The sequence below is a fragment of the Primulina eburnea genome, chromosome 18 (genome assembly GCF_022965805.1).
Source record: "Primulina eburnea isolate SZY01 chromosome 18, ASM2296580v1, whole genome shotgun sequence".
NCBI lineage: Eukaryota > Viridiplantae > Streptophyta > Magnoliopsida > Lamiales > Gesneriaceae > Primulina > Primulina eburnea.
Window position 1 is genome coordinate 28,388,542 of NC_133118.1, and position 23,616 is coordinate 28,412,157.

The 23,616-nt window shown below is 37.3% G+C and overlaps 2 protein-coding genes across 2 annotated transcripts; both read left to right on the forward strand.

The window, feature by feature from the left end:
• The first annotated feature begins 9,250 nt into the window (after nucleotides 1-9,250).
• Nucleotides 9,251-10,241, forward strand: LOC140819236 (strychnine-11-hydroxylase-like). The gene is made up of 2 exons (XM_073179247.1): nucleotides 9,251-9,982; nucleotides 10,146-10,241. Exons 1-2 carry the CDS (start codon nucleotides 9,251-9,253, stop codon nucleotides 10,239-10,241), a joined length of 828 nt encoding a protein of 275 aa, XP_073035348.1.
• A 9,521-nt stretch (nucleotides 10,242-19,762) lies between these two features.
• On the forward strand, nucleotides 19,763-20,335 carry LOC140819237 (strychnine-11-hydroxylase-like). Its single transcript, XM_073179248.1, has one exon. The coding sequence runs from the start codon at nucleotides 19,763-19,765 to the stop codon at nucleotides 20,333-20,335; it is 573 nt and encodes a 190-aa protein (XP_073035349.1).
• Nucleotides 20,336-23,616: the final 3,281 nt, after the last annotated feature.

Below are 23,616 nucleotides of genomic sequence, written 5' to 3' on the forward strand. Positions count from 1 at the left end.
AACACAAATACGAATATAGCACTGAAAATAATCTCATTTTCTATGGTTTTACTGATCAGTCCCCTATATGTTACTCCAATAAGGGGCGAGGCCAAAGGAACGATTATTATAACCCACCGCATCAGGGCCTAAACAAAGCATATCAAAGTTCGGAATTTCCTTTACCATTTCTAAATCGAATCATTACAGTGCCTTTCAAATAATTCAAACATTCTTTCAATATTATAACTGATATCGAACAACGAATAGTTTAGGGGATTTCATACCAAATGAAAACGAATATATCATGCCGATCGAATTTTCAAAGTCATATTTAATTTATTTTCTAAATATGTCATGATCACTTAAAAAGAAAATAAGTGTGCCATTTTATATAATAATATCAAAAACCTACTTACATGATTTCGTTTGGATTAAAACGCTAGAATGACGTGCTAAAAGAACTCCGTTCGACCAAGATTGCGGCAAAGCTTCGAACTCGGCTGCTGTAATGCTTCGACTTTGGCCTGTTTTCCAGCAGCTATATTTCGAATTCCTATAGCTATGGGGAGGGAGTTTGCAGTATGTGAGGTGGGATTACTACCACTTCGGTTCTTCTTATAAAGGCTTGGATAATCAGCCACAAATGTAAGCTTTTATCACTCCATTAATGTTGTTGATTGCTTAGTCAAATGGATGATTACACTTTTCTCTCCCAAATGAATGTGGCTTCTTCTTGATTCGAGATACACATCTGAGATTCATGCTATAATGGAGAGTGATTTTTGTTTCTTTAAGTTGCAAATGGAGAGTTATTTTGGTTGCATGAATTTCCTCCAAGATTGGTGCACTTCATTTCTTCCTTCCATATTGCACGGCCTTCACAATAGCACTTGTTGATCAAGATAGTTTTGAGTCATTGCGCAAGTCTGCGGAGGCAATACCAAAAGATGTTGTGAATGTATCAGTAGTACCTCAGGGAGCAACTCGTGATGTTTAAGAAGTGTTTGTGGCAGAGCAGCAGCCACAATAACGAGATGTTTATCAGATCATTCAGGCTACGCCTAAAGTTTCAATGGAAGAGCCAATGAGTCAAGCTAACCCATGGATATATGATTGAGCAGGCTGGTCCTTCAAATAGTCAGGCTCCCAATCTGACTTTTGTTGTCGCTAAGGAACTACCCAAGATCGAGATTTCATCTTCTGATCTTGATCTAACTGATGAAAATATGTTGCACAAAATTGACTCTCGTTTGACCTACATTTCTTCAACTCTTACTATTTTGATGAGAGAACATATGAATACTGAAGAAGACTTGATTAACTTTGAGGATAAAATGCTCAAGAAGGTATTTGACATACCCAAAAAATGTTCGAAATCTTTATGAAGATAGACTCGATCAAGAAGGATCATACGACTAATACAACTCATCTTTGTGGACAGATTCAAAAAAATAACTTCCAAATTTGCACCAGGATTGAGAAAGTTCAATCAAACTTTAATGAAAAGATTGATGGAGTTAGCAGACAGTTAGATACATTATTGTCCTTCTTAAAAGCACTTTATGATGTTGATAAAAAAAATGAATGAAAGCCATAGGAAAACTAAATCCTCCAAAGCCAACTGATTCTAGTAGCAAGCATTCACACTCTAGACCTAAAGATCATCAGAAGAGATAGAGATAGTGTAGTGCCTAGAACAGTTTTGTGCCTTCGACTTATTCAGATTAACAACTGTTTTTTGAAGAATGTGTAAATTATTTCAATCTATTAAATGAATTCAGTGTTTCTACCACAAGTGCTTAAATTTTGTGAAACACCAAAACGGAGGAAATTGTTATAACATTTACGTTTTGGTGATTTAATAATCCTGCTGATCCAATGGATAATTACAGAGCCTTGCCGAACTAAATTCAAGAAGAAAATTGATTATTCATACGTATATTCTTCATAAGCTAAACTATTAATCAGAGTCTTACTGATTGCCTAAGTAAAACTGTTAGTTTAACTATTTGAAGGCAAAAGGTTATTGATATTAGGCAAGATGATACAAAAATGTCGCCGAAACGAAGCCAAGCTAATCAAAGAACAATTGATGGATTTGTTTGACGCAGTGGATCAGTTAGTCTAAATAAAACATTGTCTGAAAATCTGCTAATCATTCCTGAAGAATAAAGCCCAGCTAATTATTGGAGAAGATATAATGTAATAGCCTTTTTAGTCATTTGAATTTCAGAGTCCATTCACACTACTCAAAGTGTACTATCTGTTAGAAAAGACGATGACATGGCACAACGACGTTTCTATTTGTGACGGATTGATAGATTCAAAAAGTTAATCGTTGCAAGCATTGCCTATAAATGGATCAATTAGAGTTTACTCAAGAACTCTCGATTATTCACTTGCTTATTTCTATCTATCTGAAAAAGATCTTCGAAGTCAAAAGCAGTTTTCAAGAGCTCAGTTGATCATAAGAAACACACGCCAAGTTGTCCATTCTGAAAATTGAGGATCATTTTTGTGCATAGAATTTCTTGAAAAATCCTTACAACTTAGAGTAAGAAGTCTTATTGCTCACATGTTTAAATCGGTGATATATTATGAGTTTCAGATAGGCAGTTGTGTAAGTCATGTAGAGATAGGCAGTTGCAAAGTGTTGTGATTGTCAAAGTCTTTTAGTGAAATTATTTCGCAAGGAGAATGAGTTACATAGGAGTATTGAAGTCTCCGAACATCCAGAAACAAACTCGTATTATTGAAAAATCGGTTAGTCTTTTCTTGTTCATTATTTGATAGCATAATTTTTCTTAACGTGAGCCATTTTTGTGTCCAAACCTTATCGGCGAGTCTATTTCCAACTGACAAGAATATTATATTTCAGTGTTGCTAACCGAGCCGAAATATTTTCAGAATTTGTTGAGATTATTTATTTACCTCCACTCTAAATCAATCTTCGATCCTAACATTTATTTTTTCTTCAACACATTGTTGCAACATTTTATGTATTTTTAGTGAAGATATTAAATCTAGTGATAATGTTTTAGTTCAATATATTTATGTCATGAAATCAAAATGGGAAAAATATTTTTTTAAAATTCCTAAAATATTTTTATGTACTTTTGTTTTGGATCATATACTAATTAAATTAGATGGTTTACAAAAAATATTAACATTATATTATGATTCTTTAGACTCTACCACGGAAACGGTTCCATCTAACTCTTTGATTTTGTTTAGTATTAGAAATCATTTATATGATATTTATAATGAATATAACACCAAATAAGAGAGAAAAATTGTTCCACATAAACCACAATTGACCATCACTAATAATATCACTTCTAAAATTACTAAATCACAACTTTTATTAAGAGATGAACGAAACATCCACGAAGATCCTCAAGTTCTATTTAGGAACTTGAGAATTAGTTTACCACTATTTTTAATTTTAGTGATGTAGATGAGGAAACTTTCGACATATTGCGATAGAGGTAGCAAAAAATACAAGTATATTCAATTTTGTCAATAATGGCAAAAGAAATTCTAGTTGTATATTCAATTTTGTCAATAATGGCAAAAGAAATTCTAGTTTTAACTGTTTCAAAGAACGTAGTGGAGCAAGCTTTTAGTATCGGAGGAAATACATTAGATGAAAGACTTTCTAGCTTAAGGCAGAAAAATTTGGAAGCCTAATATTTGCTCAATGATTGGTCAAAATCCGCTACCCAAATACAAGATGTTAAAAGTGATAAAGAAAACCAAGAAGAAACTGAGGGAACATCCGGAACAACGATTAGAGGAAATGCAAGTGATTGAGAAAGATGGAACCTTGAAAAAAGGAACAAAACAGAAGAAGTCCTGGAGTTAAGGATGGACACGCTTGTGACTGGAAAGAGTGACAAAAATTATGATGATTGGAGCTCGAAATTTATTGTGTTACACTTGTCCTAAATTCGTTAAAAACGAAAGTTTAAAGTACTTTATAAGAGCTTATAAACATCTCTTATAACAACTTGGATTACCCATTTTTTTAAAACGATGATGGATATGAAATACTTTTATGAGGGCGTATTCTGCAGATGCACAGGTGTGTGCGTGGGCCTTGGGCGTGACATTTATGATGATAAATTATTGATAATATCATATTTTAGAACTTCAAAGTTATGGCATTTGATTCAAAAAATACTTTTCGGAGAGACAGGGACGCCAGTGAAGTTGCACCTCACCTATCCACAAGATGTAAATATGAACAAATTGTAGATATCTCACCCTATCTACAGCCTTCGGAAAATAATGAGTTCTGAGATTTTCTGGATACTCTTTCTCAGTTTGATCGCACCTTTACTCTTGTTCTTAGTTGTGAAAAAGGGAAGAACAGGCGGTTTCGGTACAAGAAAGCTCCCTCTTGGCCCTAAAAAGCTCCCACTGATAGGAAATCTCCATCAGCTTGGAAGGTTACCTCATCGATCACTTCACGAGTTGTCCAGAACACATGGAGATCTCATGCTCTTGCATCTGGGGTCCGTGAGGACGTTGATAGTGTCATCAGCCGACATGGCTCGAGATATTAAGTTATATATAACACCAGCATGTTTAGTGAGTAGTTAGTATGAAAAGAAAGGTAGTTAGTGAGCTAAACACATATAAATAGATGTTAGTTGTACAGTTACTGTATTCAATTGTATTTTTTCCCTCTTTGTTCAATGAAGGAGTTCTTCTCTCCCGTAAATACCTTCCTAGCGTAATATGGTATCAGAGCCAAAACTTCCGCACATCGAGAGTTGATCGGAGTCTAGCAGCGATCGACGATCTTTCTTCTCAGGAGCGATCTCTCCTCAGAATCTCTATTCACCGAGGATTACTTTCATGGCTCCTGTACTTGCGTCTGGCTCATCCGCATCAACTGGTCAGTCCGCCATTGATGATCCGACGAGTCCATATTTTCTGCATCATTCCAACAACCCAGGCCTCACGCTGGTCTCGCACGTTCTTACGGGAGAAAATTATGTTTCCTGGAGTCGAGCTATGACAATCGCCTTATCGGTCAAGAATAAATTGGGATTTATCGACAGGTCAGTTGCCAAACCTCCAAGCAATGAGTTAAATCTTCTCAATTACTGGTCTCGCAACAATAATATCGTCATATCGTGGATATTGAATTCGGTTTCGAAGGAGATCTCCGCCAGTATTCTCTTCTCTGAATCTGCAGCGGAGATATGGGAAGATCTCAGAGAACGCTTTCAACAGAGCAATGGCCCAAGAGTTTTCCAATTACGACGAGAATTGGTTAGCTGCCGCCAAGAACAAGAGCCTGTTAGCGTGTATTTCACGAAACTTAAGGCTCTATGGGAAGAATTATCTAACTTTCGTCCTGCTTGTAGTTGCGGTATGTGCAATTGTGATGGAGTGAGAAAGATTGATGAGTATTTTCAAAAGGACTACATCATGAGTTTTCTGATGGGTCTTAATGATTCCTTTGCTCAAGTCCGGAGCCAAATCTTGTTGATTGATCCACTTCCTCCAATCAATCGTATTTTTGCACTGATTGTGCAAGAAGAACGTCAGAGATCTGTTGATTCTCGGTATTCAGGGAATAATGTCACTGGAAGCTTAGCTTTTGCTGTCAAAAGTGAGCAACCACAGAAACATTCCACCTACAAAGGGTATGCATCACAGAGGGAAAGGCCTTTTTGTACAAAGTGTAACATTCATGGGCACACGATTGAAACATGTTACAAAATACATGGTTATCCTCCGGGATACAAGTTCAAAGGGAAGTTTCCATCCAAGCCTTCCCCTGCTACTGCCAATCAGCTCTCTGGAACGCCCATCTCTTCGATTTCTTCTATCTCTTCAAGTCCTGCTAGCACTTCATCCAACAATGTGCTTCAGAACTTCAACAAAGACCAAGTTGAACAATTAATGACAATGTTTGCTCAACATTTGTCCACCCTTGATTGTCAAACCAGCCAACCTATTGCTACTCTCACTGGCAACACCACAGGTACTTGTTTATCAATATCTGCTTCAAGTGTCTTGAATTCGTCCTCATGTTGGATTGTTGATTCCGGAGCTTCTCGTCATATATGCTCGAATGCTTCGCTTTTTCTCACATGCAAACCAATATGTAATTCAATGGTTACTTTGCCGAATCAAGCTTCAGTTGCTGTCAAGTTCAGTGGTGACATTAGAATCAACCCCTATTTGGTTCTTACGGATGTTCTTTATGTTCCCGAATTCAAGTTCAATTTATTATCGGTGAGTTCACTGCTTTGTCATAACAAATCCGTGATATGTTTCTGCCATGATTCATTCATTATCCAGGAAACTTTGACAAGGAGGATGATTGGCAAGGGTAGACTTCTTGAAGGGCTGTATGTTCTTGATAATTGGACTGAGCCTCAATGTGTTGCTGTTAATCAAGTCACTGTGAATACTTGGCACATGCGTCTGGGTCACCCTTCCATCCAGGTTATGGAGCTTTTGCGAAGCAATCTGAATTGTAGTTCTGTGAGTCTTGATACTTGTAAAGCATGTCATATCTGTCCATTAGCTAAACAACGACGTTTACCATTTATTTCTCGTCAACATATATCTGCACATGCTTTTGATCTTGTGCATTGTGATGTTTGGGGACCACATCAGATTTCTACACATAATAATCATCGTTACTTCTTGACATTAGTGGATGATTGTACTCGTTTCACATGGGTTTTCTTACTGCACCATAAATCCGATGCTCAGCAGGCTGTTACACGTTTCTATAACATCATAGAAACACAATTTCACAAAAAGATTAAAGCATTTCGAACGGACAATGCTAAAGAACTTGCCTTCACTGAGTTATGTCATGCCAAGGGTATCTTGCACCAATTGTCTTGTGTGCAGACTCCTCAGCAGAATTCGGTCGTCGAAAGGAAACATCAACATCTCCTCAATGTGGCTCGAGCACTCTTATTCCAGTCGGGTGTGTCCGCTATATTTTGGGGAGATTGTGTCTTGACGGCTGCATTCTTGATCAATCGGGTACCCTCTCCTCGAACTCAAAATAAGTCTCCTTATGAACTTCTACATAAAAAGCCTTTTGATTACTCTACTCTTCGTAGCTTCGGGTGTCTTGCATTTGCATCTACATTGGCGGCTCATCGAGATAAGCTGTCCCCTAGAGCACGCTCTTGTATTTTTCTAGGGTATCCTCCTAGTGTCAAAGGATACAAACTCCTTGACATCCAAACTCAAGAGGTTTTTATTTCCAGAGATGTTGTGTTTCATGAGTCCACATTTCCCTGCCGTTTGGGCACAATCAACACCACTCCTGATCCGTTTCCTACTGTGGTTTTACCGATGTCGTTGGACTCCCCATGCATTGATAGTGTTTGTTCACCTTCTTTGGATTCTGTACTGCCCAATTCTTCATGCACTACATCTCGGCAGTCCATTCGAACTCGTACTTCGTCCAGAGTTACGAATCCACCTTCGTATCTTCGTGATTATCATTGCAATCTGTTGCATTCGGCAGCTCCATTGCCCTCCAAGTGCCAATATCCTTTAGGAGATTGTGTTACTTATGATGCTCTTTCTCCGTCATATCGGAATCTTGTACTCAACATTTCTTCCCAAGTGGAACCTCAATTCTATCATCAAGCAGTTCAGTTTCCTCATTGGCGAGAGGCCATGACAGCTGAACTGGAGGCTTTGGAGACCAATCACACATGGTCCATTGTTCCTTTACCCCTTGGAAAACATTCTATTGGATGTCGTTGGGTTTACAAAACCAAATATGGCTCGGATGGGTCCGTGGATCGACACAAGGCTCGTCTCGTTGCCAAAGGCTACACTCAACAAGAAGGTATCGATTTTTTTGAAACTTTCTCCCCAGTGGCTAAATTCACCACTGTCAAAGTTCTCCTCGCCTTGGCTGCCACCAAACATTGGCACCTTGCACAGCTCGATGTGAACAATGCGTTCCTTAATGGTGATCTTTTGGAGGAAGTTTACATGGATTTGCCTCTTGGTTATGCCAAGCAAGTTCCTCATATTCCCTCTCCTTCCAAGCTCGTTTGTAAGCTTCATAAATCGATTTATGGCTTGCGCCAAGCTTCTAGGCAGTGGTATTCAAAATTTTCTCAAGCTCTCCTACAGTTTGGTTTTTCCCAGTCACAATCTGATAATACATTGTTCACCAAAGGCACAGGTTCTTCGTTTGTTGCGTTGCTTGTTTATGTCGATGATATCGTCATTGCTGGGCCATCGTCACAGCAGATACAGACTTTGAAGAAATTTATTCAGGGACATTTTAAGCTCAAAGATCTAGGGGCTCTCAAATTCTTTCTCGGTCTTGAAATCGCTCGTTCTCAGCAAGGCATTTGTTTATCCCAACGTCACTACACGCTCAAGCTATTAGAGGACGCTGGTTTCTTAGCAAGCAAACCTGTTTTTACTCCTATGGAACCTCGTTTGCGCCTCAACACCACAGATGGTGATCTTCTTGAGGACATTTCTCAATATCGTCGTCTCATTGGCCGCCTTCTTTATCTCACGTTGTCCAGGCCAGACATCGTCTTTGCGGTACACAAGCTTAGTCAATTTCTCACTAAACCTCGTACCCCACATCTGCAGGCTGTTCATCATCTGTTGCGATACCTTAAGGCAGCTCCCGGTCAGGGTGTCTTCTTTCCTGTCTCTTCATCTTTGCAGCTACGTGCCTTTTCAGATGCTGATTGGGCTTCTTGTATGGATACCCGTAAGTCCGTCACTGGCTATTGTGTTTTTCTTGGTGATGCGTTAATCTCTTGGAAAGCCAAAAAGCAAGCTACAGTTTCAAGGTCTTCTACTGAGGCCGAATACCGGGCATTAGCTAGCACCACCAGCGAGGTTTTATGGCTCACTCAACTTCTCCGAGACTTCAATACAGCACCTACTGCTCCAGCCACGATCTTTTGTGACAATCGTTCGGCTATTCACATTGCTCACAATCCCATCTTTCATGAACGTACAAAGCATATCGAGATTGATTGCCATTTTGTTAGAACCCAGCTCGCTCATGGACTGATCAAACTGCTTCCAATCAGTTCTCACCTTCAACTCGCAGACATGTTTACCAAGCCTTTGCCTTCTACTACACTTTCCGGGTTACTCTCCAAGATGTCCGTGAAAAACATATACTGTACATCTTGAGAGGGGGGTATTAAGTTATATATAACACCAGCATGTTTAGTGAGTAGTTAGTATGAAAAGAAAGGTAGTTAGTGAGCTAAACACATATAAATAGATGTTAGTTGTACAGTTACTGTATTCAATTGTATTTTTTCCCTCTTTGTTCAATGAAGGAGTTCTTCTCTCCCGTAAATACCTTCCTAGCGTAATACGAGAAATCTTTAAATCACATGATCTTGCTTTTTCGGGCAGGCCGTCATGGTATATAGCCAAGAAACTTGCTTACAATTCATCCAATATTTCTTTAGCACCATACGGGGAGTATTGGAGAGAAGTGAGAAAGATCGCGGTTTTGGAACTGTTGACGGCGAAAAGGGTCCAATCTTTTGGTAAAATACGGGACGAAGAGGTGGCTCTCATGATTCATCGTGTATCTGAACATGGAAGGAATCCTGTAGATTTGAGTTCGTTGACATTTTCGCTGACGAATAATGTTGTCTGTCGCGCGGCCTTTGGAACGGTGAGCACTGATGATCGTGAGAACCGGGACGGATTGAACAAGTTCCAGCAGATTCTACTTGAAGTGCAGCATTTGTCTGGAGAATTTAATGTTGGGGATTTTTTTCCATGGCTGGCTTGGATTAACAAGTTTAATGGTGTCGACCGGAAGATCTACACGAATTTTCTGGACACAGACACTTTTTTCGACAAAGTTATTGAAGAACATCGTGACCCCAACAGGGTTAAACCTGATCACGAAGATATTATCGACGTGTTGCTTCGAATTCAGAAGGACCCCAATCAAGAAATCACGCTGAAAGATGAACATGTCAAGGGTGTTCTCTCGGTTTGTATTTTTTTTCCTTAAAATTTTCCATTTAATGGTCTCTTCGTCATTTCACCAAACTAAACGACCTATATTTGTTCCAATCGGACGCCTATTGAAAGAATTGTTGATATTAGCTTCAAGAAAAGATAACATTTCAAAGTAATCCAATGAATATTTGCAGGATATATTTGCTGCTGGAACTGAGACCTCCTCTGTTAGAGTAGATGCCCTGCAAGCCAACGGTTGGCTAGGGAATTTATTGACTCAAGTGAAATAAACAATCTTTATTTTAATATAATTTAACTTTTAATGGTTTCGTAATACTTTATCTGTATACCCATGCAAGCAGCATAGATAAAGTCCTTGATTATGCTTTAATACAAATGAATCGTAATTCGATGTTGAAACTCATTTGTAAACACTGCATATTCTAAATTCGTTCCTAGTCGATTCAGCCGCCTAAAACATGGATAAAGGTCGCTTGAGCTCGAGACTAGCATCTGTGATGTTGTGTATTGCGTTTCTTGGTAAGGGCATAGAGATGTCCAAACATACAGATGGGTAGTCATATGATGATTATACCGAACAACCCTCCCTCGGACTTTCCAAGTGGTTATCACTCATCGAGAGGATAAGTCCGTGGTTATGATTGTACACCATTAGTCCTTACGACCCGGGACAACACTGAGGCTCTATATGCTAGGGTTGTGCTTTGACTCGTTTACCGGCTCCAGGAGAGTCATCAGGTGGCGAGGTTGGGTACAGTTGCGACACATATAGGAGCCAGTGCATTGTAGTCGGGGATTCACCGCTCACCTACGGGTGTGGATATCCTATGTGATCTAATGAAATAATAGTGCATGGAATCTCTGGCCAGAGTACGAGATGTACATTGGAGAAGGAGTTCTCCAAATAGTACACGCGATGCCACTATTATAGTTATCACATAGTTATCGAATTAATATGCAACTCTCGATGAACCAATAGTTGCAGATTCGATCGGGATATATGAGATGAAGGGACCGTACTGTACGTTAATCATAATCGACTGGTTCTTGCAGGCACTATCAGTGATACCTAGGGGATCATGGGGCGATGCTACTAGACGCTCTTACCATGATTCGATGGGTGCAATCAGAAATGAGTTCTGACATTCTTGATCAAGGTGTTGATGAAAAGAATGGGGCTAACTAGGGTAAGCCCGAATAAAGGATTCTATCCTGAATCACAAAGAGTTGTGAACCCACGGCTAGCTGTATCCCTGAACCATTGAGGGTCACACAAGTACTGGATCGTTTGTTCCCGTTGAGAGAATAAATTCAAGGAGTTGAATTTATATTATGGTATAGTAAATTCAAAGAGTTGAATTTATGATAATTAAATTTTGAGAAAAAAAATAAATTCAAGGAGTTGAATTTATGAGATACTAAATTCAAGAAGTTGAATTTATGAAATATGGAGAGAATAAATTCAAAGGATTGAATTTATGAAATTTGATAATTTAATTTATTAAACTCAAAAGTTGAGTTTATTAAATATTAAATTTTGGATGTGATAAATTCAAGGAGTTGAATTTATAATTTAAATATTAAATTCAAATGTTGAATTTATAATGGATATATACATCGAGATTTGGTCTAATATATGCATGCAATTAGAATCCATAGTTAACTTAATTAATATAATTAATTAAGTTAAAGGATGGGTTAGAAAAATATAATAATGATTTTTATTATTATTATTATTATAATGCATGAAATTTCGGTGGAAACAATCTAGTTGGCAAAAGGTTGGCAGGATTTTAGAATCTTTAATTATCTTAATTAATTAGATTAATTAAGTAAATTAAAGATTAGAAATAAAAAAAAATAAGAATTTTTTATTTCTTATAAAACTAGATTGCATCCGAAAAACCTAGAAGAGAAAAATATTGCCTTTCGGCTATTCCAAAATTTGGCCGTCCCTATTTGCTCTCAAAAGGGCTCTCGAAAATCTCTTCTCAATTGCAAGAAAAATTCGGCTTTTGGTGTTGAGTCGATTTCTTCTTCGTGTTCTATCTCATCGCAAAATCTTCTATATTTTCTAGTGCGAGTTAGAAGAGGAACAAGCAATCCGGTCGTGGACCTAATTCGAAGTAGATCGAAGAACGTTCGTAGGGATTCACGAAGAGCTATCTCCGCTAACCCCGGAATAGTTGGAGCCACGTGATTTATTCACCAAAGGTATAACATTCTTTACACCCTATGAATGTTTATGATAAAATCATACGAGCGTCCAAACACATCTTGAATGTCAAGATCTAAAATTTTTAAAACTTCCGCTGCGTTTGGGCGTATAGAAAACCGAGATCCAACAGTGGTATCAGAGCCAGGTTTTCTGAATCGTATGGTTTTAAATCATATTGAATAATTTATTCTAACCACACAAGAGAATTTTTCAGAAAAAATTGATGCACCACGAAAATTTATTTTTCAGATTTTCAAAATAAAAAAAAAAAAATATTTAAATCTGCCCGGAACTGTTCCGGGCAGTCCGTGCGCGCAGGGCCGCGCACGGCAGCGCGCAGCGTGCGCGCAGGCGTCGGACGCCTGCGGCACCGCGCGCGCGCAGGCGCCGGACGCCTGCGCGCCCCGCGCTAGCGCAGGCGTCGGACGCCTGCGCGCACAGCGCTAGCGCAGGCGTTTGACGCCTGCGCGCGGCGTCGGCGCGCCTGTGCGCGTTCTGCGCGCACAGGGCCGCTGCCGCTGCCCGAAACGTTCGGGCAGCGGGCGGGCAGTGGGCGGGCGGCTGACCGGGATCGTCTCGGGAAGCGTGCTGAATGTTGGGCCTGAATTGTTTGGGCCTAGGGTGCAATTTTCTGAATTTTAAAATTTTTGGGTAAAATTGTTATTTTTGAAAATTGGTTCAATTTTTATTTTGAAAAATTGATTTTTAGAAAATTAATAATTTTCTTGTGAAATAAATAATTAAAATATGATTTTAATTATTTATGGTAAAATGAGTTTTACAAGAAATCAATTATTATTGATTTAATTGGAAATTAAATAAAGGAGTTTATTTAATTAAATCTTTAATAATTGTGGTGGTTAGTGATAAAATTATTAGATATATGACTTATCAATTAATTAAATTGTTTAATTAAATTGATGTTAATATTTGATATTAAATGCATGGAGGATGATCGAGAGCCTTGACCAATGTGTTAGGTGTATGTTAGGATATTTTACTGTTTTATTCATTTTTATAATATTTGATATTATTAAAGTGGGCCTGGTTTATGGCCCGTTCCCACCCCCATGAGATGTATCCCTTATGTGCCATGGCTATTCAAATGTAATTATTAGAAATAGTGGGAGATCAAGACTGGAAGATGGTGGGCCCGATGATCAAGATGAAGACATGTAAAATATTGGAAGCTTTTGTAATAGTTGCATTTGCATCCCTGCATTCACCTAGGTTTTGGACCTGGATCCATGTTTGGCTCACATGGATCTAATAGTGTTGGCGATCGATCATCCTTATTTATTGTTGAATGTCATATTATGATATATGTGATATATAGTAGTATGCATGTATGTATATTATTATATAATATAGTTGCATGAATCCGGCAAACATACAAACTCGTGGCACGCGATTTTTAAATTAAAATGATGAGACAATTTTTTAAATTAAAATCCCTCATTTTGAATATGATTCAAAATTTATATCAAACCGGAAAAGTAAAAATTAAAAGAGTTTAATTTTTCCTTGCCTTCCATCAACCGTGGTTGCATGTTGATCGCTACCCGCGGACATTGTCTGGCTCATATTATTGGGGAGGCATGTACGCCGGAAAGCTGTGACTTCCACCGGACATATGATGTGAATTGAGTGGAACTCCCATGACTTCGGCTCATATTATTGGGGGAACTCATGGCGACCGTCTACTACAATTCAATATTGATGGGTCGGTTTGACACGCGAAAATAAACGGCGTCATATTATTGGGTCCTTATTAAACGTGAGGCAAAACACGCGGAGGTTGCATAGGGATGCAATTGTACTCTACCTTTTAGAAATTATAATTGGCTGATATTATTCGGGATTATAATTGGCTAATTGGACTCTACGTGCCTACTAAGGAAATACGATTTCTCTTTTTCATCAGAGGGTGGTGGAAATGTCAAAATAGTAGGAGGGTAATTTATAAAATGAAATCCATATTTTATATCTTAAAATTATTTTAAAATAATCAGCAACTATTATTCTGTTTCCGTATCAGTATATTTTCGATTTCGTCACGTAATTCATTTTTATTATTAACAAGCTAACCGAATCTAATTAAAAGACTGGTTGGGAAAATTGTTCTGAATTCAGAGAAAATGGCATACACACTAATGTCAGTCCTGTTGAACTGACAAAGCATGCAAGATGGTAGGACCATAGTATGCAAGCTAAAGTGTGATGTGCTCGCTTTCTATGTCGAATGAACTGTAGGGACAGTTTGAGGAAATGTTGAATGTTGCTGACATTCGAATAAACATGCAAGAGTTGCATGGTACATGAAACTCGTACAGTGATGCACACCATTTTAAAAGCTCATGACTACATGCATACAAGATGGGGCTCTGGCCCATGAGCGTGGTGTACATATGATTGGGCTTATTGAAAATATGGTGGGCCTGGAATATGTGATTTCTAACGAGTTAATTGATGACATCAATTTGTTGTCTTTCTCTTCCTCATTTGACGGGGTTATGGTGAACTTCAAGTTTAATAAGATATTTGATAGCCTTGAAGAGCTAGTCAATATGCTTATGACTTATGAGATCACCATAAAATAAGAAAAATTGTTGTTTTTATGGGCCTCTCGTCAGACGAAAATGGCCCACAAGATAAGGGAAAGAAATGTTCTACCCCTCACAAGAAAAAACAATCCCAATAAGAAGCAAACTCTGAAAGACACTTAAAAGGCCTACAAAGCCCGATAAGTTAGAACATATTTATTTCACTGCAAGAAGTGTCTGCACATAAGAAATTATATGCGCCAGAAATGTTCTGGAAATGATAAGTGAATGTCGAAGCAAACATTATTTCAACAACAAACAAAAGAAAGTTAGATGATCCAAATCCTACACAAATATGGCACGCTAGACTAGATCATATTTCCAAAGAAGGATGCACAAGCTAGTGGGAGAAAGAATGTTTGACTTGTTAGACATAAATTCTCTACCTACTTGTAAGTCCTGTCCAAAAGGAAAATTGACCAAGATTCCATTCGATGGAAGCATGGAACGTGCGCATGGTCTACTGGATTTGATCCAAACAGACGTTTGTGGCCCGCTAAGTGTTAGCACAAAATATGGGCAATCCTACTTCGTTATCCTTACTGATGACCATTCGAGGTATGGATATGTTTATGAAACACAAATCTGAAACATTTGAATGGTTCAAAGAATTCAGATCTGAAGTAGAAAAATCAGCTAGAAAGAAGTATTAAGGCATTTCGATCTGATCGAAGTGAAGAATAATTGAGTGCTGAATTTTTGGGTTATCTAAAAGAGACTGTGATTCTCACAGTGGACTCCACCAACACCACAATTTAATGGTGTTTCTGAACGTCGTAAGCGAACCTTGTTGGACATGGTTCGATCAATGATGAGATTCATTGAATTGCCTACATCGTTTTGGGGTTTTGCGTGTGAAACTGCGGCAAGGTTGTTGAATAATGTCTATACTAAAGCAGTGGATAAAACACCATATGAGATATGGATGGGAAAAACTCACAAATATTCTTACGAGAGAATATGAGGATGTCCTGCTTACGTGAAGCAGACAGTGGGAGACAAATTGGATAGTAGATCCACTTTGTGCTACTTTGTAGGATATCCAAAGAATTCCGTTGGATATTATTTCTATCATCCCAATGAAGCAAAAGTGTTTGTTTCAAGAAATATCACCTTTTTGGAAAGGGAATTTCTATTAGATAGAAAAGGCAAGATGATAGAACTTGAAGAAATTCAAGATAATCCCTCAGAAGTTGAACCCATTTCCCAAGAACCAGTAGTTGAAGTACAAGCTCCTAGAAGGTCTGATAGAGTTATTAGACCGCCTGCAAGATATACGCTTCTTCATGAACAAAGTCACGATGAGCATTGTGTTGGATGTGATCCAATGAATTTCAAAGAAGCAATATCTGATACTGATTCAACCAAATGGCTTGAAGTCATGCAGTCAGAAATGGACTCTATGTATTCAAACCAAGTCTGGACATTGGTGGATCAACCTGAGGGAATCGTTCCCATAGGGTGCAAATGGATCTACAAAAGAAAGCTTGGAACGAATGGGAAGGTAGTGACCTTCAAAGCAAGACTGGTTGCTAAAGGTTATACTCAAAGGCAAGGAGTTGACTATGAGGAAACTTTTTCACCAGTTGCTATGTTTAAGTCCATTAGAATACTATTAGCCATAACAGCATGGTATGACTATGAGATATGGCAAATGAATGTAAAGACTGCATTCCTCAGTGGAGACATCAAAGAAATTTATATGTCTCAACCTGAGGGATACACATCAGTAGGAAGTGAGCATAAGGTATGCAAACTTCAGAGATCAATATATGGTCTCAAGCAGGCATCAAGGAGTTGGAATCTCAGATTTGATAGCACTATCAAAGAGTTTGGTTTTGCTAAGAATCCTAAGGAACCGTGTGTGTACAAGAAAGTTAGTGGGAGTGCAGTGACATTCCTAGTACTTTATGTTGATGATATCCTGCTCATTGGGAATGATGTAGGATTACTGCAATCAACTAAAGTATGGTTAGCCAGTAAATTCTTCATGAAGGACATGGGTGAAGCATCCTATGTATTAGGAATACAAATCTATAGAGATAGATCAAAGAGGATGCTCGGACTCACCCAAGCCACCTATATCGATACCATTATTAAACGATTCTCTATGGAAGAGTCCAAGAGAAGATACTTACCAATGTGTCATGGTATTACTCTATCTAAAGCTATGTGTTTCAAAACTGATAAAGAGATAGAGATGATGACACGTATTCCATATGCGTCAGCTATTGGTAGTATCATGTATGGCTTGAGAAGCACCAAGAACTTGTTCATGGTTTATGGGGATGGAGAATTGAAATTGGAAGGCTACACTCATTCTAGCTTCCAATGTGACGTAGATGATTCGAAATCGACCTCTGGCTTTGTATTCATACTATATGGTGCGGCTGTCTCTTGGAAAGGTTCCAAGCAAGACACCGTTGCGGATTCCACCACTGAAGCTGAATACATTGTTGCATTTGATGCAGCCAAAGATGTAGTTTGGATGAGAAATTTTGTCCAAGAGTTGGGCATTATTTCTAATGGAGTTGATCCAGTCCCGTTGTACTGGAACAACACTGGTGTCGTTGCGCAAGCAAAGGAACCAAGGTCTCATCAGCGATCCAAACATGTACTGAGGAAGTTCCACATCATACGGGAGATTGTGGGAAGAGGAGACATATCAGTCGAAAGACTCACCTCTGCAGATAATGTTACTGATCCACTTACATAGCCCTTGCCAAGACCATTGTTTGAGTAGCATCGCGAAGCAATGGGATTAAAGTTTATGGGTAGTTGGCTCTAGGGCAAGTGGGAGATTGTTAGAGTAGATGCCCTGCAAGCCAACGGTTGGCTAGGGAATTTATTGACTCAAGTGAAATAAACAATCTTTATTTTAATATAATTTAACTTTTAATGGTTTCGTAATACTTTATCTGTATACCCATGCAAGCAGCATAGATAAAGTCCTTGATTATGCTTTAATACAAATGAATCGTAATTCGATGTTGAAACTCATTTGTAAACACTGCATATTCTAAATTCGTTCCTAGTCGATTCAGCCGCCTAAAACATGGATAAAGGTCGCTTGAGCTCGAGACTAGCATCTGTGATGTTGTGTATTGCGTTTCTTGGTAAGGGCATAGAGATGTCCAAACATACAGATGGGTAGTCATATGATGATTATACCGAACAACCCTCCCTCGGACTTTCCAAGTGGTTATCACTCATCGAGAGGATAAGTCCGTGGTTATGATTGTACACCATTAGTCCTTACGACCCGGGACAACACTGAGGCTCTATATGCTAGGGTTGTGCTTTGACTCGTTTACCGGCTCCAGGAGAGTCATCAGGTGGCGAGGTTGGGTACAGTTGCGACACATATAGGAGCCAGTGCATTGTAGTCGGGGATTCACCGCTCACCTACGGGTGTGGATATCCTATGTGATCTAATGAAATAATAGTGCATGGAATCTCTGGCCAGAGTACGAGATGTACATTGGAGAAGGAGTTCTCCAAATAGTACACGCGATGCCACTATTATAGTTATCACATAGTTATCGAATTAATATGCAACTCTCGATGAACCAATAGTTGCAGATTCGATCGGGATATATGAGATGAAGGGACCGTACTGTACGTTAATCATAATCGACTGGTTCTTGCAGGCACTATCAGTGATACCTAGGGGATCATGGGGCGATGCTACTAGACGCTCTTACCATGATTCGATGGGTGCAATCAGAAATGAGTTCTGACATTCTTGATCAAGGTGTTGATGAAAAGAATGGGGCTAACTAGGGTAAGCCCGAATAAAGGATTCTATCCTGAATCACAAAGAGTTGTGAACCCACGGCTAGCTGTATCCCTGAACCATTGAGGGTCACACAAGTACTGGATCGTTTGTTCCCGTTGAGAGAATAAATTCAAGGAGTTGAATTTATATTATGGTATAGTAAATTCAAAGAGTTGAATTTATGATAATTAAATTTTGAGAAAAAAATAAATTCAAGGAGTTGAATTTATGAGATACTAAATTCAAGAAGTTGAATTTATGAAATATGGAGAGAATAAATTCAAAGGATTGAATTTATGAAATTTGATAATTTAATTTATTAAACTCAAAAGTTGAGTTTATTAAATATTAAATTTTGGATGTGATAAATTCAAGGAGTTGAATTTATAATTTAAATATTAAATTCAAATGTTGAATTTATAATGGATATATACATCGAGATTTGGTCTAATATATGCATGCAATTAGAATCCATAGTTAACTTAATTAATATAATTAATTAAGTTAAAGGATGGGTTAGAAAAATATAATAATGATTTTTATTATTATTATTATTATAATGCATGAAATTTCGGTGGAAACAATCTAGTTGGCAAAAGGTTGGCAGGATTTTAGAATCTTTAATTATCTTAATTAATTAGATTAATTAAGTAAATTAAAGATTAGAAATAAAAAAAAAATAAGAATTTTTTATTTCTTATAAAACTAGATTGCATCCGAAAAACCTAGAAGAGAAAAATATTGCTTTTCGGCTATTCCAAAAATTTGGCCGTCCCTATTTGCTCTCAAAAGGGCTCTCGAAAATCTCTTCTCAATTGCAAGAAAAATTCGGCTTTTGGTGTTGAGTCGATTTCTTCTTCGTGTTCTATCTCATCGCAAAATCTTCTATATTTTCTAGTGCGAGTTAGAAGAGGAACAAGCAATCCGGTCGTGGACCTAATTCGAAGTAGATCGAAGAACGTTCGTAGGGATTCACGAAGAGCTATCTCCGCTAACCCCGGAATAGTTGGAGCCACGTGATTTATTCACCAAAGGTATAACATTCTTTACACCCTATGAATGTTTATGATAAAATCATACGAGCGTCCAAACACATCTTGAATGTCAAGATCTAAAATTTTTAAAACTTCCGCTGCGTTTGGGCGTATAGAAAACCGAGATCCAACATCCTCTGCATCAATAGAATGGACAATGGCGGAGCTAATGAGAAGCCCTCAAGTCAAAGAAAAAGCTCAGCAAGAAGTGAGAAAAGCTTGCAAAGGAAAGGTTAAAGTAGAAGAAAACGATCTCCAAAGACTAAATTATCTAAAATTAGTCATCAAAGAGTCATTAAGACTCCATCCACCCGCCCCGTTAATGGTCCCTAGAGAAACCACCGAGAACTGCACCATTGACAACAAATTCGAAATCCCCGCAAAGACACGAGTCATTTTCAATGCAACAGCAATTGGAATGGATCCGAAATACTGGGAAAACCCTGAAAAATTCGATCCAGAAAGATTTTGTAATAGAGACATCGATTTTCGTGGACAACATTTTGAACTGTTGCCGTTCGGTGCTGGCAGAAGGGGTTGCCCTGGAATCAACTTTGCGATTTCCTTGGTAGAGCTCGCGCTCGCGAATCTCTTATTTTTCTTCGATTGGGAGCTTCCGCATGGAATGTCACCACGAGAGCTTGATATGGAAGAAGCACTTGGGATCACAATGCATAAGAAAATCCCACTTTGTCTCGTAGCTTCGCCACCAAAACAAGATATTCACTGAATATGAGTATATATGGAATTCAAGTTATCAATGTATCATGATACCACTCATTCTATTGGCAAACCAATAATTTGTATGTGATGTTCTTCGTCATTTCTCTGACGTTTCCCATCAACTAATAAGTGTTGATCTTGTGTAACTTGTGTTTGAACCTTAAGACATATTATAATGATCATATTCCGTCATTGAATTTTTCGTCGTTTCTTTTGATTGTAATTTGTACTCTTCCACCTTTAGCAACTGCTATTAACTCTACGATGTCTACTTCTCTTCTAAATTACTATCTCGCGATTTCATTTTTGCCTTAAGAAGAAGATCTTGAACATATTTTGTTTGACAAAGAAAAGGTGAGTTGTCTCAGAGCATGGAGACTTCAATGCCCAAGAAGTAGGATAAGTTGCCCAAAGTTTTCAATGAGAACTGACTGTTCAGCTTTGTGATGAGATCAGCAATTGAATGAGAATCACTTCCTGTTACAATAATGTCATCCACATAGACAAGAACATAGATAATGGAGACAGAATAGTAACAAACAAATAACGAGTGGTCGGCTTTGGAGACAGAGAATCCCATCTGTTGTAAGGCAGTCTCATGGATCTTTAGCCGTGAGACGAATTAACCATATCTATATTTACAATAATAAATGTGAATATTGGAATAAAAAGTAAAACTTTTTCTTGAGTGACCCAAAGAAGAGATCCGTCTCACAAAATTGACTCGTGAGTCATAAAAGTTTTTGTGAATAAATAAATTACAATTCCTGCTAGATCAGTGCTCGAAATACATAAAAGTATTTCCATTCATTTGATACAAAGTTATATTTATGAGACGAAATCTTGAATTCGATATCCAGTTGTAAGAAACTATTTATGTATTTATAGAGAATCTGTGTAAATATGTTATCGACAATGTGATATATGATAAATGATAATCATTATATGGATATATTGTAATAGATGATGACATCGAAGAACAACACATGATGTTTTGGTATACTAACAAAATGGTCATGTCATTCATCATCTAAAAGATCCCAAAAAAAATATTATGAGATGTATAAATTTTAAAACTAATAAAAAAACTATTTTGTTTGAATAAATATTTAAATTAATTATCATAGTTTCTAACACAAATAAAAATATATAGTTTTTAATTTTAATATAATCTCTTAAATTTTTTATGAATATAAAATATTTTACATGAAAGTAATAATTAAAATTTGGCATATAATATACTACTATTTATGGCATAAGATTTAAATAAATTTAGTTTTGGTAAACATATCTGACTCATCACAAAAATTTAATTTTTATAAGACGATATCACATGTCAATTTTGTGAGATAGATATACGATCCGATATGACTCATGAAAAATATTACTTTTTATATCAAAATTATTACATTATCTTGTAAATATTGATCAATTCGATTCGATTCGATTCGTCTCACGAATATAAATCCGTGAGACCATCCACGAGATACTTACTTCTGACCCATTTTAAACTTTATTCATAAGTTCTGTCAGCAACTCTTCGTCTCCCATAACTTCAAGCATAAACAATTCTCACCAACAAAAAAAAAATTAAAAAATTAATGAATTTTGTGTTGAGATGATGCAAATAAATTTTAGTGATTGGTATAGACAATCACTTACCATAAATATATGAATTATATGTTATAGATTCTATTTTATGAATTACAAAATTTTCGACCAATTCAAATCATATTCATATGCCTAATATTTATGGTACAATTCAATTAAATTACAAAAAAAAAATTAAAAAAACAAGGGTATGGCTCAAGTGGTTTGTATTATAAAAAATTTGAGTGTGGAATATTTTGTGTATGTTTACATTTGATGTAAATTGTGGTACCATGTATAAAAAAAGAGTATGTTTTTTTTAAGATGGTCTCACATATTGTTGGATTAAGCGTGTATGACTGATAAATATCCTGAGATGAGTGACTCCCTAACAAGTTCTCGTGTGTTAAGTTACTGACGTTGCACCGCTTTATCTGGCTGGTTAGGTAAGCCATAAAATAGTGATACAAAATTTTAACGAGTAATACCGTCTTGCGGGGAGGTCGACAATAGAGAAAGAGTGAGACTGATATCTAATAAATATGAGACGTCACCAACAGATAGACATATACCTCATCAGACTCATGAGCTTACAACCCGATCTATTAGCAAACAAGTTGTTGATGATCGAAGTTGAGTTTAGAGGGGGGGTGAATAAACTCTATTCGTTTTTCTTTCTTTGAATGAGGTACTACAATCCTGTTAGAGATAGTAGTTTATCTTGTTACGTGTACTTTCACCAAGATAACAATTATACGTGCGGAAATAATCTGATGAAGTAAATGTGAAACAATAATAACAGTAGGCGGCAGTTGTTTATGGAAGTTCGAAGATAAAATCTTCTACGTCTCCCCTTCTCCTGTTTCCAGAAGGTATAACTAAAAGACTTTGGATATTACAGTACAACTCTTGTCCACACCCATTTCAGAAGGACTCACACCTTTGCCTACTGAAACTCTTAGTTACTCGACGACTCAAAAGAATGTGATACACAAAGTTCTGAAAAGACTCTTTTCAAATTACAAGCTCTTCTTGATAAAGTATAAGTGTTGTAAGAGATTGTGAAGAGTGTAAGAATCAGTAGCACGAGATGATCTTCAAGAGATCAGATATTGCTATGAAGCGTGTGCTACTTTTCTTTGTGTTGAACTCAAAGTTATCAGGGAATTCGAGATTGTCTTGTTGAGTGAAAATAGCGTTGATCCTTGAAAAAATATTGTGCGTAGCGTCGTATCACTGTAAAGGTTTATTCCATGTATATATAAGCGACTGAGTTCAACGTTCAAAATCAGAGGATGTCTTCAGGTCTCTGATAGAGTCAGCTTTATTACCAAAAATGGTTCCTGCAAAAAATTTATAAAACAATCAGTCTTGTTTTATACTAAACTCGGTATAGTGAATTAAATGACTCCGTATTGTATTTAATGCTGCAATTAATACAAGTACTTGGAAACCTTAACGATAACATTTAAAATAGTCACGTTAGACAACATCTTCTACTGATTCTGTTTTTCTATCTTTCCACTGCTTTTGTTTTGCAGAACCAGTAGCTTCTGATATTCTTAATGTCTACTGTTTTCTTAAAACAATGATGTTGGTCTGCTGGTTTTTATTCTCATCGCCACAATTAATTTATGTCTATCAATTTCTCCCTTTGTGGTGATGCCAAAACCTAAACAGTAAGAAATCGTTAATCAA